Source organism: Zonotrichia leucophrys, chromosome 7, assembly GCF_028769735.1.
Source record: "Zonotrichia leucophrys gambelii isolate GWCS_2022_RI chromosome 7, RI_Zleu_2.0, whole genome shotgun sequence".
Taxonomy (NCBI): Eukaryota; Metazoa; Chordata; class Aves; order Passeriformes; family Passerellidae; genus Zonotrichia; species Zonotrichia leucophrys.
The window spans coordinates 25,932,367-25,948,746 of NC_088177.1; the positions used below are offsets into that span (position 1 = coordinate 25,932,367).

The window sequence follows — 16,380 nt, forward strand, 5'->3', positions numbered from 1 at the left end:
CAATTTTTTCAGCATTGCAGAATAGTTGTTTTTAGAGGATATACATGGACAGTGAACATACTGCTCCTTATAGATTTCAGTTATATTGTTAGTACAGCTGTTCATATCAAAATGAAACCAGAATTTATGAATGAGTATAACTGTGGTTATCCATAACAAGCAGATTGTGTTGCTACATTACAGCCCAACAAAATTAAAGAAAATTAACCAGCATCCTGTTTGCATGGAGCATTAACAGCATTTTAGCATTCACTTACTTTATGGCAATTTACCATCTGCTCTGACCAGGTGGCATTTGTATAAACCAGATAATGCTGTTGTCAGCACCTGTGCTACACTCCCTGGACTTTGCTCCACACAATCTTTTCTAACACTCACTGACTTAAGAACACTCTTCTGGACACTAAAATAATTGCTGAAAGATTACAGTTCTCAATAAAGTAACTGAGACTCTTACCTTCAGGAGGTATTTAGGAGACTGCATGCAAAATATAAAGGAAATGAAGCACTAAGTAATAATAGATAAAAAAATGGATTTTGTGTTGGGGAAGAAATCCAAAGAAATCTAGAGAGGTCAAGATTAAGAACACAGATGGCACAAATGAAGACAGAGCTCAATAAGGATGACCATAAAAATTTCAATCTGTTTTTGTAATCTGTGACGTTCTGGCCCAGAGTGGCATACATGCACTGGTATACATTAAAAAAAGAATAAAAAAGAGAGATGCAGTTTGTTAACAGAATACTCTGTAATATATTCCAGGAAAAAATGCCCGATCTGCACAGGTAACATCAAACATTTTATGAGTTTATGTGACAAAGTAAGTATCAATGAACTAATCAAACCAGCAGGCATGCCCATGGGGAAGGATATAGGAATGGTTCAAGATTATCTTGGAAAGACATCTAGTTTCTGAGGACTGTTATCTAAATCTCTAGTAGATGTCAGGTAGAAGACACAAGCCATAACAGTGAGCACTGACAGTAAGTTCAGAATAACTGGTAATATTTTTAATATTAAAGACACACAATTTAATTTTAAATAAGATTAAATAAGAACAAGAACAAATAGCTTGAGGACTGATCTGAGCCCAAATGCCAATGAAAATGAGGTTTTAAATAGGACTCTTCTTTGTCTAGAAAAGCAGAGACTCAGTGATGTTTTTGCAGATTGACCACTCACAGCCTCCTATATCCATATCTCATACATCTACTGATCAATAAAGGGCAGTATCATCTCCTCTTCATAGCTGCTTTTTTTCACCAAAACTGTAGAATCTGGCTATCTTGGGACTGCCACTCTATCAAATATGGCTTACAACTGCTGGGCTCCAAAGAGGTTTGGTTTGGTTTGAGGTTTTTTTGGGACAGCAAAGGCAATGAATGCACAGAAAGACAGATGGTCAAAAACACTCACAGAGGAGATGTAAAACAATTTTTCTCAGAAAATTAGGTTGAAAGCAGTATTGTTAGATTTCTCTTCCTATGAATGAAGTTGTAAATTCAGATCTCTGCAATTTGTAAGAACTAGAATAAATTTCCAAATCTTTTTGACAAGGAACGTTTGAAGTTTTCATCAGAAAAAATCTGATAGACCCTGAAGCTGAGGGGATTTTCTTGTAAGATTTTTTAAGAAGTTTTGTCTCTAATTAATGTTCAACACTGCTTGTCTGTGAAGCCACACAATTTTATGGTAGGGCAACAACCTCACGTACAACAGACAATAGGCCTTCTCACAACTGGCTTGCAGAAAGTGACAGAGCATAAAAAGAATGTCATGATCTAAGAATAAGAATGTCATGGTACCTCACACTTTAAATCACTAGCTTCTCTTTTTAAACAAAAATGAAGATATTTCAACTATTAAGTCACATTTTTACATGACAGCCATAGTGACCTACAATATGAATTCACATAATTACAACTGTAATGGAAAACAGCCTGACCTACAAAAGTCAAACTGTTTCATCACTAAAAAGATTCCTTCTAATAGTTTTGAAACAATATTAAAAGAACGATTTATGACATTATGTCATCTTATGAAGTCACTCCAAATTATGACTTTCTACATATTGACCACACCTGCTGCTGGCATGGTATGAAATACTATAAAACCAAAAAATATGTTAAGCAAAAAACCCTCCTAAATTAAATAATGATAAAAAACTTCCAAACAAAATTATTACATTTGGATTTTTTAAAACAAATTAAAAAATAATAATTTAAAATATGTTTCCTGAAATTGTTTTAATTAGGTGCTTTACAAATTTCTAAGAAATAGTTTATTTTATCTAAAAAGTATTGAAACTAACATTTTCTGAATAGTGTTGTACTTCTGCATGTCTTCTTTTAGCTCCTTTTAAAAAGTTTGAAGGATGAGTAAAGCTCACTTAAACAGTATTTATTAACTGACTGCGTTTAGTAAAGCTCTAGGAGTGAACTGCTCTATTACAATCCTGCTGTATCACTAAAATGCCAGCTTAGAAAGCTTGTGCTGAATATAGCTGGATGTAGAAGACAATGTGTATGTGACACAAGAAAACTGGAAAGGCCACCCTTCAGCACCAAAAGTATTTACACCAGACAGGAAATAATAGTCTGAAATCCACATCTGTATTTGCAGGTACAGTGAAGGATATAGACATCTGGATAACATAAATCACCACACTGATGTTTGAACCTGAGCTCCAAATACCAGAAGATAACATGAAGAAATAGAAAACTCAAAACATAAAATTTTGTAGACTTTTGAACAGTTGCTGTTACCACTCTTATTTGAAAAATTTATTACTGTTTGCTTTGGAAAAAACCCAAACCCCCAAACCTTAACCAAGCTAACTCTAACAAGTACCACTTAGGAAGCAGGGAGGGAGTGTACATACCATCAGCTTCAAGGGACAACAGTTTCCTCACAAATTAAGTGTACTCAGTTGTAACCCTACTAATTGCCATAAAATTATCCTATCTTTTTTCAGTTATGCCATGTACTTTCATGGCAAAATTCAGCAGCATTTAAATTCTACAGCTCTTTTTACAGAATAGTGCTTTTGCTGAGTAATGTTTTTCCAGTTATCTACCAGTCACAAACACCTCCTGGTTTTTCACTTTCAAGTTGAATTTAAAAATTTTTTTTTAATTATTTTGCCTTTCATACTGTTAAATACACTATTCAAATTTTACCTAGTAAGACCTCTTTCTAGATCAAAATTGTCAGAGGAAAACCTTGACCTCTTTGGAATAAAAGGACTGATACTGATATCGATGTAACAGATTCCACTCCAAAGGTTTAAAGATTAGTAAATTGATTCTTCACTGAATTCTACAATAGGGTCATCACTAAAACTGGGAACCATGCTCCAAGACAAGGTGCATGTTACCGGTGGTAAAGGCAGACTTGTGTGTGGTAAGAACCTCACTCTAAACCCACATCAGCTAGGTATTGTGTACACAGTCTCACTGCAGTATTTTATAAACAGCTGTGTGTTCTGGAAGGGAACACTACTGACCTTGATACGCCCAGCACTGAGCTGCGGAGGCAGAGACCGAGATGCTGCTGTCACTCTGGCTCTTGCTTGTGCCAAATTACCTGTTCAAAAAGAAAGAAATTCATACTGCAAAAACTATTCAAGAAGCTTAGAAGAGAAAAATTTTTACTGCGTAAAATCAGTTTGTACAATAGTACTAAAAATAGCAGACACCACCACACTTCTTCCACACCCCTCTCATTACCAATTGTGCCTGCAGAGCATTCAGCAAAGGCATGACAGAGTGCAGTGTTGATTTAGAGGGGAGGAAAAAGTCAGTGATAAGGTGGTATGTCACTGACCTTAGCTACTGAGCTGATGAAAACAATGACAGCACAAAGGCATACAGCTCAATCACTAGTAATCAATTTCTCTGAGACTCATTGAGAGATTTCAAAGAGCAAAAAGACGACAGAATCAATCTTGTTTCTATGAAATCACAGGGATCCTCAAGTGTTAAGACAGTATCTTAAACTCACAAACTAACAAGAGAGATGAGAAAATGATAAGACAGCACCATTTTTCGACCTTTTGACATATAATTCTCAATCTTATTGTGACTCCGGGTTTTTAAAGACCGACTCAGTTTCCCTGGCAAAAATATATTGTGGTGTCAAGCGAAAGACTAGTGCCTTCTTTAAAATGTAAGGTATGACGTGTCCTAAACTTTTTCTTCTCTACTTGTAGAAAGCCAAAGTCATCACAAAATAGCTTTTCAAAATAAAGCCTAGGAGAAGAGAGAGGAAGTGATATCGGACTTGCATATGCAAGACACTCTGTATATTTCAAAGTTTTAGCAAGTCTAGCACAAGATGTCCAAATGTTTTCTCTGGCTATATCTTCAGAGGCTAAACTGTGATTAATAGCATTGAAAGAACCCTTTGAAGCAGGATTGGTGACATCAAAGCCCTAATCCATGGGTGGCAGGATTTTTATAATGAGTGGGAAGCATTTTAACACATTTCAAAGGATTTACAGCATGAATAAACAATAGGCCTCTGCAGATGTACCACACACCTTTCAGAACCAGAACACATAAATAAGTGTCTATTTTAATTTAAATGTAAATAAAGTGTTAACACTTCTTTCAGATGCTAAATGACTTGTTTGCATCAACTCCGGTGTTTAGCCGTTAGCTTTACAGAAAGGCAGTAACTCTAAACAGTCTTCAGAGTTTTGCTAAACTCTGCATTACATAACTAGTAAGGCGGCACGATGGGAAAAAACAAAAACCAAGAACACCAAATCGCCGGTAAAGAAACCCAAACGCTGATAATAATTCCCTAAGAGAGCAGAGCAAATCCAGTGACCACTGTAACATTGAACGGAACTTTTGCTCTTACTTTCCTCTGAACAAGAAAAATACCAAACCCCCGAAAATAATCTGGAGGCCAGCACTCAAACAGCACTCTTCATTCCACCATTCTGAATTCATTTAAAGAAGTATTTATCTTTTAAGCTGCTGGCCCTGGTATTGACACAACACTGCAAAACTGGCATGTCATTTCCTGATCTAACATAGGCTGTTACCTGACAAAGTAAATCATGCTCCAGAACACAAGGTATGGCCACTATTTTGGAAACTGCTTTAGGCTGTTATACTGCGTATGCTAATGAGAATCACAACTGTTGGGGAAATCTGGAATATTGATGCACATGCATGGTACATACTGTAAATACATGTATCTCTCCAAAGTTAAAATGAGGACTTTAATGAACAAGTAGATGGTGAAATAATTTTTCTCCCAGTTGCAATTTTGTTCTTTTTCAATGTTAGAAATTACTCTTTTGGGCCTTTTTTTAAGCTAAAATAGCTTGCAAAGGTTGTTTTTGGCTAAGTTTCAGATTAGCAAGTCTAAAACTTAAAAACCTTGCACTGAAAAACTGGTAACACATGATAAAAGAGGAGAGTTGGAAGAAGAAAGGACTTTGAATCAGACTGTTTGAAATTACTAAAATTTCACTGAATTTTGTAAAAATTTAAAAACTCTAATACTGAAATAAAATTTAGAATGGTTCTATAACTGCTCAAGGTTCACCATGCTCACTGCTGGCATTATGTTTCTAGGGTTCATAATTAATATCCCTGAGGTCTCCCTTAGTTTCTCATGCAAAACTAAAACTAAATGTTTCTGATCTGGTAAGCCAAGCAAATAAATAAACCTTTTAATTAATCACAAATCTTTAATGACTTCACAAACAAACAAAAATCAAAACCAACAAAACAAAAAACCACCAAACAAACAAACAACCCCAAAGTGTTCAGTGCCCACTTAAAAAAAGAAATGCTTTACCTATCGTGCCTTTGCTCAGTAGTTACTTCCTTCTAGGAATGGACTCTTACCAGTGCTTATTTCATGTGTAAAGTGAATTCCTATGTAATAACTTGTAGCATTACATTGAATCCATGGAAAAAATATTACCAGGATTTTCTTTCTCAGCTGAAACACAAAATGATACTTCAATAAAAATTTCTGAATTACTTACCCCTTCTAGCTCATGCTCAGGAAAAGTAACTACCAATCTTTAACTTGTCTAAGCCATTAAAACTAATGAACAGAATTAATGTGGTTTGAAAATTAGTCTACATAATAAGAAATGTTTCACCCAGGGTTAGCATGGTGTTCACAGTCAGTAAAATTTGGCACCTATCCCTGCATTTGATTTTCATTTACAAGGTAATTTATACCTTAACACACAAAAAATAATTAAATGTTAAACCATTTTGTCAAAAGCATTAATATTTAAAGCACAAATATTTATAGGTAATTATATGGGTAGCTTGAACTGTCATGGGTTCCTTGAAAGGTTAAATTGGTTAAAGGGTGAAAGATTGCACTGTGCTTTTCAGAAATCCAGCTTCACACCAATTATATAGTCAAAACTTTACACAAAATACAAATTACACCCCTTCAGACCAAATGCTACCTACATTAAATCCAAGTCCATAAAACAGACCAACTAAGTCATATAAAACCCTCTCAAAATTGTCTTATGTTTTGGGGATTTTGTTTATTTCGGTTTTGGGTGGGGTTTTTTTGTGTTTTTTTTTTGGTTTGTTTTGTTTGTTTTGTTTTTGTTTTGGTTTCTTTGTTTGTTTTTTGGTTTTTTTGAGGGAGGAGAAAGAAAGTTAATGTTTAAAGTTAGGATTCATCTTTCAAACATGTACATGTTAAATTTTACCCACATGCACTTCAGTTCAATGGGACTGCTCATCTGAACAATTAAGGCTCCTGCCTATGCACATGGAACAGAGACTGAGGTCTCTGGGATTCATTGCAACAATGAAGGAGTCAGTCAGACATAATGTTTCTCTTTTTTGCCTCTGTTCAATAAAGTTAAGAATTAAGTTAAAACATTCTCTTTAATGCTTTGAGAAGTTTCCAAAGTTTGTGAAATGGTCTTAAGAGTGTTCAAGGGAAAAAGAAGTAGCAGCACAAAATCTATGGACTCTGCAAAGCTTAGTGTCAATGCTCAGCAAACCACCCTTTGTATTGAAGCTGTTTACAAGATCTCACATCTCTGCAAAAATGTTCTTCACTGATGCCTCATTTCAGCTAGGTGAGAAAGACCATATTATCAAAGAACTGCATCTCTTCTATTATGCAAAGCCAAGCAGAAGTTTTGAAAGTCTTTACATCACACACAAAGAAGAAATGTGTTTATTTTTTCTTTTTGGACTTTGGAAGTGGTCTCCAGATCTCCAAAAGGACTAGTCAGCATTCCTGGCTTCTCATTTGCATTCCTGGTAGTTACTCACTGTGTGATCTGGATGAATTAATGATTGGCTGTTGACTTTATGCACTAATTAGGAAAAGTACACACTCTGGCTGGATGTTCTGATGTTACCTATGGTTTGTGCTTCATTTATTCTTAGGTGATGGCTTCTGTAAGCAGTACCAGGCAAATATTAGCAATATCAGCACTGTATTTATAATCTCATTTTGGTTATGCCTGCAATAGATCACTCATCCCAAAGTAGGAGCATGCCAGGTAAGAAGTATGTTAAGCTTTGACACAACATTCAGTTTGTGAAGTGCAAATGTCTTACAGAGAAAAAGTCTAATGACAATGTCACCTTACTGTACATGTTGCACCAGGGATATTGCTATTGTATAGAGGGCAAGTACAAGCTCTTTCCTTATCCTCATGTAGTTTATTAATTTCTTTCATGCTTTTAATTTCTTTCATGCTTCTAGTTCAGATAAAGAGGGGTTACTTCAAACACCATTTAGATCCAGTATAATATGGTCAGAAATGCTACAATGCATTCATATTTCATTGAGGTTACTTCTAATCACAGCTAAGCACTCAAACTCCAGAAGAGGTACAGGGCCAGACAATGTCTTTGACATACTCAGAATCTTCTCTGTCTTTCCTTTCAGTACATTTTATCTGGCCAAAGGAAGTCGACTGCTTATCTCCATAATGCATTTTCATCTTCTGCTACTGTAAGACTAAGCTTTTAGCTCAAGTACAAATGAATACATGCACTTTTTTTATTGGGTACTAATTTGAATCTGTCTATCAAAACTCTGCTCTTTTGAGTCATTGAGAGTCACTAAAGTAATTTAAGCTAATCTTGTGCAATAAAAAAGCAAAGAATCCAATTTTCTCATATACTTTACATTTTACACAAGAATGTATTTATAAAAATACTGTCTGTAGAGCACAACTATCAATACAGATAGACTTCAACTACTGTTTCTTCTGAAAAGACAATTACTTTATATTCAAAATAAAATCAAGAAATATTATTTCCAAAATCAGATACATATAATCAAACAGAATCTAATCAGCATAAAAGCTTAGTAATAGTGAAGCCCACCTGGGAATAATCTAATTATGAATATTTGCTTCAGGAGAAAAAATATGCATGTTTTTGGCCCAGATTATTTGAAATGAAAAATCTATGCCATAGTGAACTGAGGAATTCTGATACTGATTCTCAATTAGATTAAGGATTTCTTTAGTCTTTTTTGCATGAAGTAAACACCAATCATATTTACAGACAACTAAAAACTTGACATTGCTAGACTGGGATTGGAGAACTTGAGTATAAGTTCAGTGCTGTTATGCTTTCTATTGCACACACTGCAGGCACTTCAGTGGTCACTTGCCACATTAGGAAGGCACACACTGGTAAATACACAGCACCATGTCTACAGCAACAAATAAAACCTTGCTTGTAAGCATCAACACTGCCATGGTAAAGTATTGTTTCAACACAGTAGGTTAGTAGGCTTCTTGCAGAATGGAAGGGAACAGAGACACTGACAGCAGCTGAGATGGAATGAAGGTCAAACTGCCCACTGTATTCTGCACATATGTACATACATAGTATCTATACATACTATAGATCTGTGAATGCATGATGGCAGTAAGAAAGGTCTTAACTTTTATCCTTACCTACTAAAGAAGAACAATTTATGGTACTAATTAAACTAGTTAATGGTACTGCCCAAGGTATTTTTCTAACAAAACTTTGAGTACTAACTGCTGTTTTAAGCAACATGCCCAATTTTCTAGCTAAATTGAACCAATGTGCATTCATCAACTTGACTGGGAGTATGTACACTGAAACCTTTCCTGGATTCTTTCCTGAATTCTCATGGGCACAGTATGTGGTCAGAGGACATTCAAGAAAACTTATGTGATTCTCAAAGTCCTGGGACGTGACCAAACTTACAGACAGTAGGCAAAACGTGTGGTACAGCCTGACAACACAATAAAAAGGTTCCTAGCCACAGGCCAAGGAATGATCATGTGGTTCTGGAAAACAGAGTGGCAGAGCAGGGACTAGACTGCTATCTGGCCACTGCCAGGAGGGCATAGGTTGGGCACCTCTGTCCAAACACAGGACTAAGGATAGGAGTGGCACACTGAGTACAGTCAGTGCTAACTATCGGAACCTGCACCTAGACAAAAATAAAACACACTTTAAAAGTTTGGAAAAGGGAAAATTCTTGTACAAACAATACTGCAATTTTCTACTGCTTCATGTTCACCATTTTCTTTAGTCAGGTCTGTAGCTGACTAGCTGGAGACCTGACCAACTGGCTGGCTGAAGAGAGGCTGGTCACAGTCTGGTCCAGTAAGGCTTCCAGCTCCTGCATTCCAGAACAAATTGGTTCAGCTTTTTATGATTTATATGTTGTCAGAAGACATGGGCCATTTCTTTCAGATATTGTCCTTAGCAATCTCCTTACATATCTCTTGTAGTGCACAGTTTGATGCTATTGTATGCAATCAGCCCAGTACAACAAACCTTGAATTCTCTGGGGAACAGCAGAACACTGCTGCTGCCAGGACAGTACCCCTCCATCAATACGAGGTTTTGTGCTGCCCCAGCAGATTGGCCTGCTACCACATCTGTAACTGAGATTAGAAAAAAAACTACAGAGGTGAATTTTCTGTGAAATTTAATTATTGAGGAATTCTTCACTGATTTTATTGGTCAAAATAACCTTGTTCTACTTACATCTACTGAGGCTGGACAAGTTTATTTCTTCTTCCAGAGGTATGTTAAAGAATAGTTCTAAAATCATACACATGTTGGAAATATAGTTATCCCACAGTCTGATTCAGATCTAGTCTCCCGCATTGTTTTATGTAGCTGATATATTTCTATTGCATGTTATGTAAGAAATCTCCCCCCCCAAATCGTATTTGCTTTATCCAGAAAAGTGAAAGTGATTATAAAGAACACAGTAGTTATTGTTCTATCTATAAAGCTTTATAGTGCTCAGTTTAACTTGAGGCCAAAGTAAGTTTCTAGAACAGCAGTAAATAAACAAGAAATCCAGGCGAAGTCAGGAACTCTGATTTCTAGCCCTTTGCTTGTATATCCAGAGATGGTAATTCACCATACAATGTTTAAAAATTTTACAGTATATATTCCATCACTCTGGACCTGCTGCTGAAGCTGCTCCATACAGACACACTGGTCAAAATCCTACCAAGCCAGTGAAGATTCCTAATGAATTCAGTGAAAAAATTCAGGTGTAAAGATGCAACTGAAAGCACGTGGAAAAAATTATGGAACATTTTCTTTGATCTCACTATGACTATCACTATCCCCAGTCATCAAGATCCTAAGGCTAGACAGGCTAAAAAATGGTGTCAAAACCAGGTTTTGAAACACCATGGCAAGAACTGTCTTTTTAAAGGGTTAATTTAAGATGAAACAGGATTACAGAACTTTTATATAAGTCCCAGACCTTCCCATTTCTGAAATGCAGGCATTATTGATGTTGACAACTAATTTAATCAAGTCTCAAAGGCTTCTCAACTGAACCATTGCTTCCCTGGATGTCAGGGCTTCTGTGTATTATCCCTGTTGATACAAAATCAGTTACTTCTGCAGTAATGCAAAACATTAATTATATTTGTATCTCCGCTCTTAATGAAATAAATACTCATTCATACAAATATCCACAAACACATTTGCTTTGTCACACACTGTGACCCGCTATCCAGGCAGCTCAATTAACCACTCCTGCATCAAGGCAAGTCAGGTTGGAGTAAGGAAGACAAAGTCAAATAATAATAGATAATGCTGGTTCAGTAAAGCACTGGCCTTTACAGCTTGCTGTAAGATGAAGGAATAAAGAAAAATGATAAAAATACAAAATCATAGTAAGACTGCATGAAATACTCTGAAATGAATATACAAGCTCTAGCACAGACTCAGAGATTTATTTTCCACCCACTACATTCATCCTTTAGATATATTAATCCCTTAATGCAATTATTTTGAAGGAGTGGGAAATATAAGCACATTCTTTGTTAAGGACACACCAAAAAACATCATGGATATTCATATGAGTAAGATTATCTGAATATTCAAGAAAGTTATCTGCCCTGAAAACTCACTAGGAAATTTTAAAATAATGCTCTTCTAGGATTTGATCTTCAGAGCTACTGAATGCTTCCAATGACATACTGAGCATCTCTGACATAGTTTGTTTGGCCTTACAGCACACAGTGCCTATTAAAACTGCCAAGTAAACTACCCATTAAAACAATGGTATAATTCTCTGAATATTTCTCTATTTAAATTCTGTATATGGCGTACAGTGAAACCCCACAGTCTACTCGTTAATATTAAAAACAGCAACATCTTTTATGTGATGTATCTTTTGTTTCCTCAATATCAATAGATTTTGAATTAAATTAGTGTACAATGCAGTGTTAAGATTAATTACTATGCAGTACTGAGAAATCATGTTTATTATAGGATTGAGAAGTTAGGCCAGAAACATGAAAATTGGGAAAGGTATCTCTTCTGAGAAAAAGGTAAAGAAAAACTATTCTCAAGATTTGTTCTACAGAGATTGATCTATTATAAATCAAATCAGTAAATTAATTAAGACCTATTCTTAAACTTGTCTACTTCTAATTTTATTAGAGTTCAATTTGCAAGCACTTGGAGACAAAAAACATCTATGCCCCCTTGCTCATTTTCAGTACAATATAATCTGTGAAGTCTCAGATTAAAAACCAGCATAATTCTGATTGGGTAACACCCCTTACCAAACACAGCTGTGGTAAATCTAACTTGACAATTCTCAGCTGTTGTGCTTACTGCCATGTGCAATTCCAGAGATTCACTGACACTATTTATAGGGAGTAATTCTCAACAGTAAATAATTGTTATGCTTTATATAAAGCTTTAGCAGGACTGAGACCTTAACTTTGATCTGATAGATGGCTCTGTTTCTAGATGAGTTCCATTTTTAGGGCTATTTCAGAGCACGTTTTGGATCCTATTGCTAGTAAGTTTTATGAGTATCTGTACTACATTTGTCCTATGATGCAAAACCTTAGGACATGAAGAAAAATAAACACTGAGCTGTAAAATGCTCAAGTGCAGAACTCTAAAAAGTAATTCATCACTCTACCTCCCAAAATCAGTTAAGCTACAATTAATTGAGTTTACTGATATCCCACATCTGCAACCCAGTAAAGTTCATGACTGTTACACTGCACAGCTGTGGTTTAAAGCTTCTCTTTGCATACAACTCACTGGCAGCAGAGCAAAAACTATTTTTGTGTTTTTAACATACAGACCAGTTAGAAGTATAAAAGCCTCCATGTCCTGAGTGAAATACACAGCTACCATTAATTTTGCCAAGATTCTTACAAAATATAAATTCTAATTAATTTTTAAGTAGAGATACTGTAATTACAATGACTTTGTTTCCAATTAATTTGACTTAAGAGTGCCTGATCTCTTACAGGTGAAAATACTAACACAAAAGTACCATTATAAGAAAATTTTATTGTGGAATAAATTAGTAAAATTAAAATGTTTTTGAGTATTTGGTTCTATTGTGATGGATGGAAATAAGAGGAAAAAATACACTAAACCCAAATGGAAGCATTCTGTATTTTAGTGAATAACACACACTAAACCAAGAGACCTACCACTATATATTGCCAGAGCAAGGGCCTGTGCTCAATAGGAGTGCCCAGTGACAAACATGACAGCTCAAACCTACCAGGTTCTACTGAAAACAGTGGCAAAGCACCTATGATTTTGACTTGCCAGGATTACACTCCATGTATGCCCAGCAGTACCTGTTCGTAGGACTGAAATGCAAGAAAATCTTTCCTTTGGTTTCTGACTTGTCATGAGGAATCATGTGCTATCACAGTTACACACAAGTTACACACAAGTTAAAGATAGTACTCTTGTCACCAAGAAGTGGTGAAAAGCAGTTCTCTAAAGTGGTTTAACAAAAGGCCATAGTTCTTTTGTTCTTTAGTGCTTTAGTGTGCATAAAGCTAACCTGAAACATTTTTTTCACATTTTCTCTTAGCACATGGTCCGTTAGTTGTTTGGTTTGGTAAACAAACATACACTACTTATAATTACTTTGCATCTAAGGTTTGTAAGCAAGACTAGAGACCCAAAGGCAGAAAGAACACAGACTAAACATCAATATTGAGGAGGAGAAATGACCTTTAGACAGGTGAATTATAAATAACTTGTGTCTGGAAAAAATTCTACTTTGGACAAAAAAATTACTTTGTTAAAACATGACTAACCAAACCCTTCCTCCCAGTTGTGAAAACACTCATCCCAATTCTCTCTGACAGAGAATTAATATATATTATATTTATGATTAAATATATAGGCACCACATACAAGGAGTGTTTTTAAGCAACGATATACCGTTATATATAATATAATGGATACTCCATTACCCTAATGTGTGAGCAATACCCAATGCTACTAAAATCATTAGATATGATGTTGCTGTAGTATTTCTTCTGTTGCTTGTATTTCTTCTGTGTAGCCAAGCTAAACCCCTACTGATCCTCAGAGCAAGGACAAGGATGTTTTGCAGTGTCTCTCCTCTTCTGGTGGGAAGGATTTCCCTTTCCCCCCCTGCAGACGATAACTTTCTCGAAGTCCTAAAGGTCTGTGAGTTATGGCAAGGACAAAAGTCTGCAGAGATTCTGTTTCAGGAGTAGAAGATCTTGTTGTGATGCAGCTTTTCTAAAAAGATAAAGTCTCAAAAACCCCCAGGGGTGCTTTGCCCAAGCAATCCAACAGTACCACCCTTTATAGGTGATGCTGCAAAAATTACTGAATATCAGGACAGTGAGCAAAATGGTCTGACTCCTCAACGGTGAAGGTACCAAGGCTGTTTTTAATTTTTCCAACAAAAATCCTCTATTTTTACAAGGGGACTCTATTTTCTACTTCATGTAATTCCTTTTCTCTCTGATGCTTTACCAGCAACAGTGATAAACCAAACCCAGAGATAATCAGGAATATATTCTATCTAAATGGGAACATGCATATTCATCTATAGTAGTGGCAGCACAAGAAGATCTGTCTACAGAAAAAAAGTGACAGATATGGAAGCAAATGGGAGAACTGTTAGGTTAAATCAGAATACATTCATTCAATTTTGAAGTTAAAAGGTCCCTAGAAAGTGCATATTTCAGAACACACTGAACATGACTAAATTTCCACTGGAAGATGGAAAAACAAGCTGTATATGCTACAAAATTAGTTCCAGAATGTTTAAGTTCCAATGTCTCATATGAGTAGTTGCATACTTTATTAACAATAAATTACTATTACAAATGTAAATTTAATGTCCTGCTGTTAATTTCTGGCCCTTTAAACTGCAAAGACTGCTACTGCGAAATAGAAGCATTTGTTGAGAAGGGATAAGTGTACTTGATAAATTACAAGGATTAACATGATCTTAAATTAGTAAAAGAATTTAGCTTTTTAGTATTTATTTTCTGGATGCTGCTCAGTTTTTGACAGGGGAAGATATGACAGTTATATAAATATACTTCAAACAGAGGATCATCTCAGGGTGGGAAAGGCATCTTTTTGTTCTTTTTGGTATTTAAAGAACTACATTTTCCGTCCTTGTCAGCCGCACGATTTCGGTCTCGCACTCCCTCACGCCTCTGGCTTAGCACCACCCAGTGGCTGCAACGCGTACGGGAGCCCGCGCTTGGCAAAACCCAGCTACACTGCACGTTCCAGAGATGGCTGCCAGCAGATGGGAAAGTGTGCTGCCACTCATCTTCAAACAAAACATCACACATACTGCCAGAAAGGCCATTCCAAGTCAGGGTTACCTGGAAAGATGGAATATGGCTTCCCATGTAAATTACTAACTTTTGCATTAGTCAGTAATTGACCAAAAGCTGTACCAAGGTTATGAATCTTAATCTGCTTTTTTTGTGTTTTCTTTAGGAATGAAGCGCATGTTGAGTGGAGGGAAGAGGGCTAAGAGACACGGACAGAGTACAATGGAATACATGCACACTCACTATTCTTTTGTTTACAAAAGCATCTTTGTAGAAAGTTAAAAGAATAGCATTATCTTTCTTCACAGAGCAGATGAAGTAGCATTGCCAGCAATGCCTTCTGTTCTCAGCCAAACCTTTCATTTATCTTGCAAGCTGCCAAAACTAAACCTGGCAACAATCTGATTTCAGAACACAGAGGCCCTAACACAGGATGTGAATGTCAATTATATTGGACAGCTGGAAAAAAAGAGCAAAATCACAAAGGCTTTTGAAAAATAAAAATTATATAAGAGCTTGAAGCTATTCCTATAACACCATGCATAGAAGCACATGCACAATAATTTTTTTTTTTTTATCAGGATGTCCTGTACCAACTTGAGAAATACAGAAAACACTTAACTTGCTGTGTGCTCTTCATAGAAAGGTAAATGGAGGCAGAAAGCATTCCATTAATGTAAATAGGAAACAAGGAAGGAATGTAAGAATAGGTAAAACACACCAGCATGGTAACTTTACATTAACTGCAATGAGAAGTATCTCTTACTGAACCTTCAATGCATCTCAGGCAAAATACTCAAGTTGAGTGCTGCTGCTACTGAAAATAACTCTATAATGCCAGAAAAAGATGAATTTGCATGAAGGCATCAGCGTTCTGATTTAAAAATAGCAATAAAATAAAAATTATATTTGCAATAATTAGGACTGATAACTGAGACAAGCACCTAATTGGTTTCATTCTGACAACAGCTCCAAGGTGTAAAACAGCTTGTAAAGAGGGGTATGGAGGCACATTTGACCATGTGTGAGCTTTCTTTCTTGCTCTGCTTGATCAGTATCTCTTTTACCAATTTAACACAGACTCAAAAGTAGAGTAGTAATAGATAAAAAGATCCTTTGTTCCCCACTTGGGCACAAACCAATCCTCCATCATAAACTCTATTCCATCTAAACTCATTACAGCTGAAGGAGAAGCAGATTCTTCACTGGATCCTCACCTCTCAAGGACCTCTGAAAGTGTAATTTGAGGTGAGGTAGTTGAAAGCCTTTCAATTACAGGAAGAATTAC

At 36.0% G+C, this 16,380-nt stretch overlaps 1 protein-coding gene across 1 annotated transcript in view; it reads right to left on the bottom strand.

The window, feature by feature from the left end:
- MYO3B (myosin IIIB) overlaps positions 1-16,380 on the bottom strand; it is a 212,183-nt gene that overhangs the window by 90,685 nt on the left and 105,118 nt on the right. Inside the window, exons 25-26 of the mRNA XM_064718250.1 lie at positions 3,507-3,586; positions 458-478 (exon numbers count right to left, since the gene is read on the bottom strand). Coding sequence (XP_064574320.1) covers positions 458-478; positions 3,507-3,586 — 101 coding nt within the window. The remainder of the gene's footprint in view (positions 1-457; positions 479-3,506; positions 3,587-16,380) is intronic.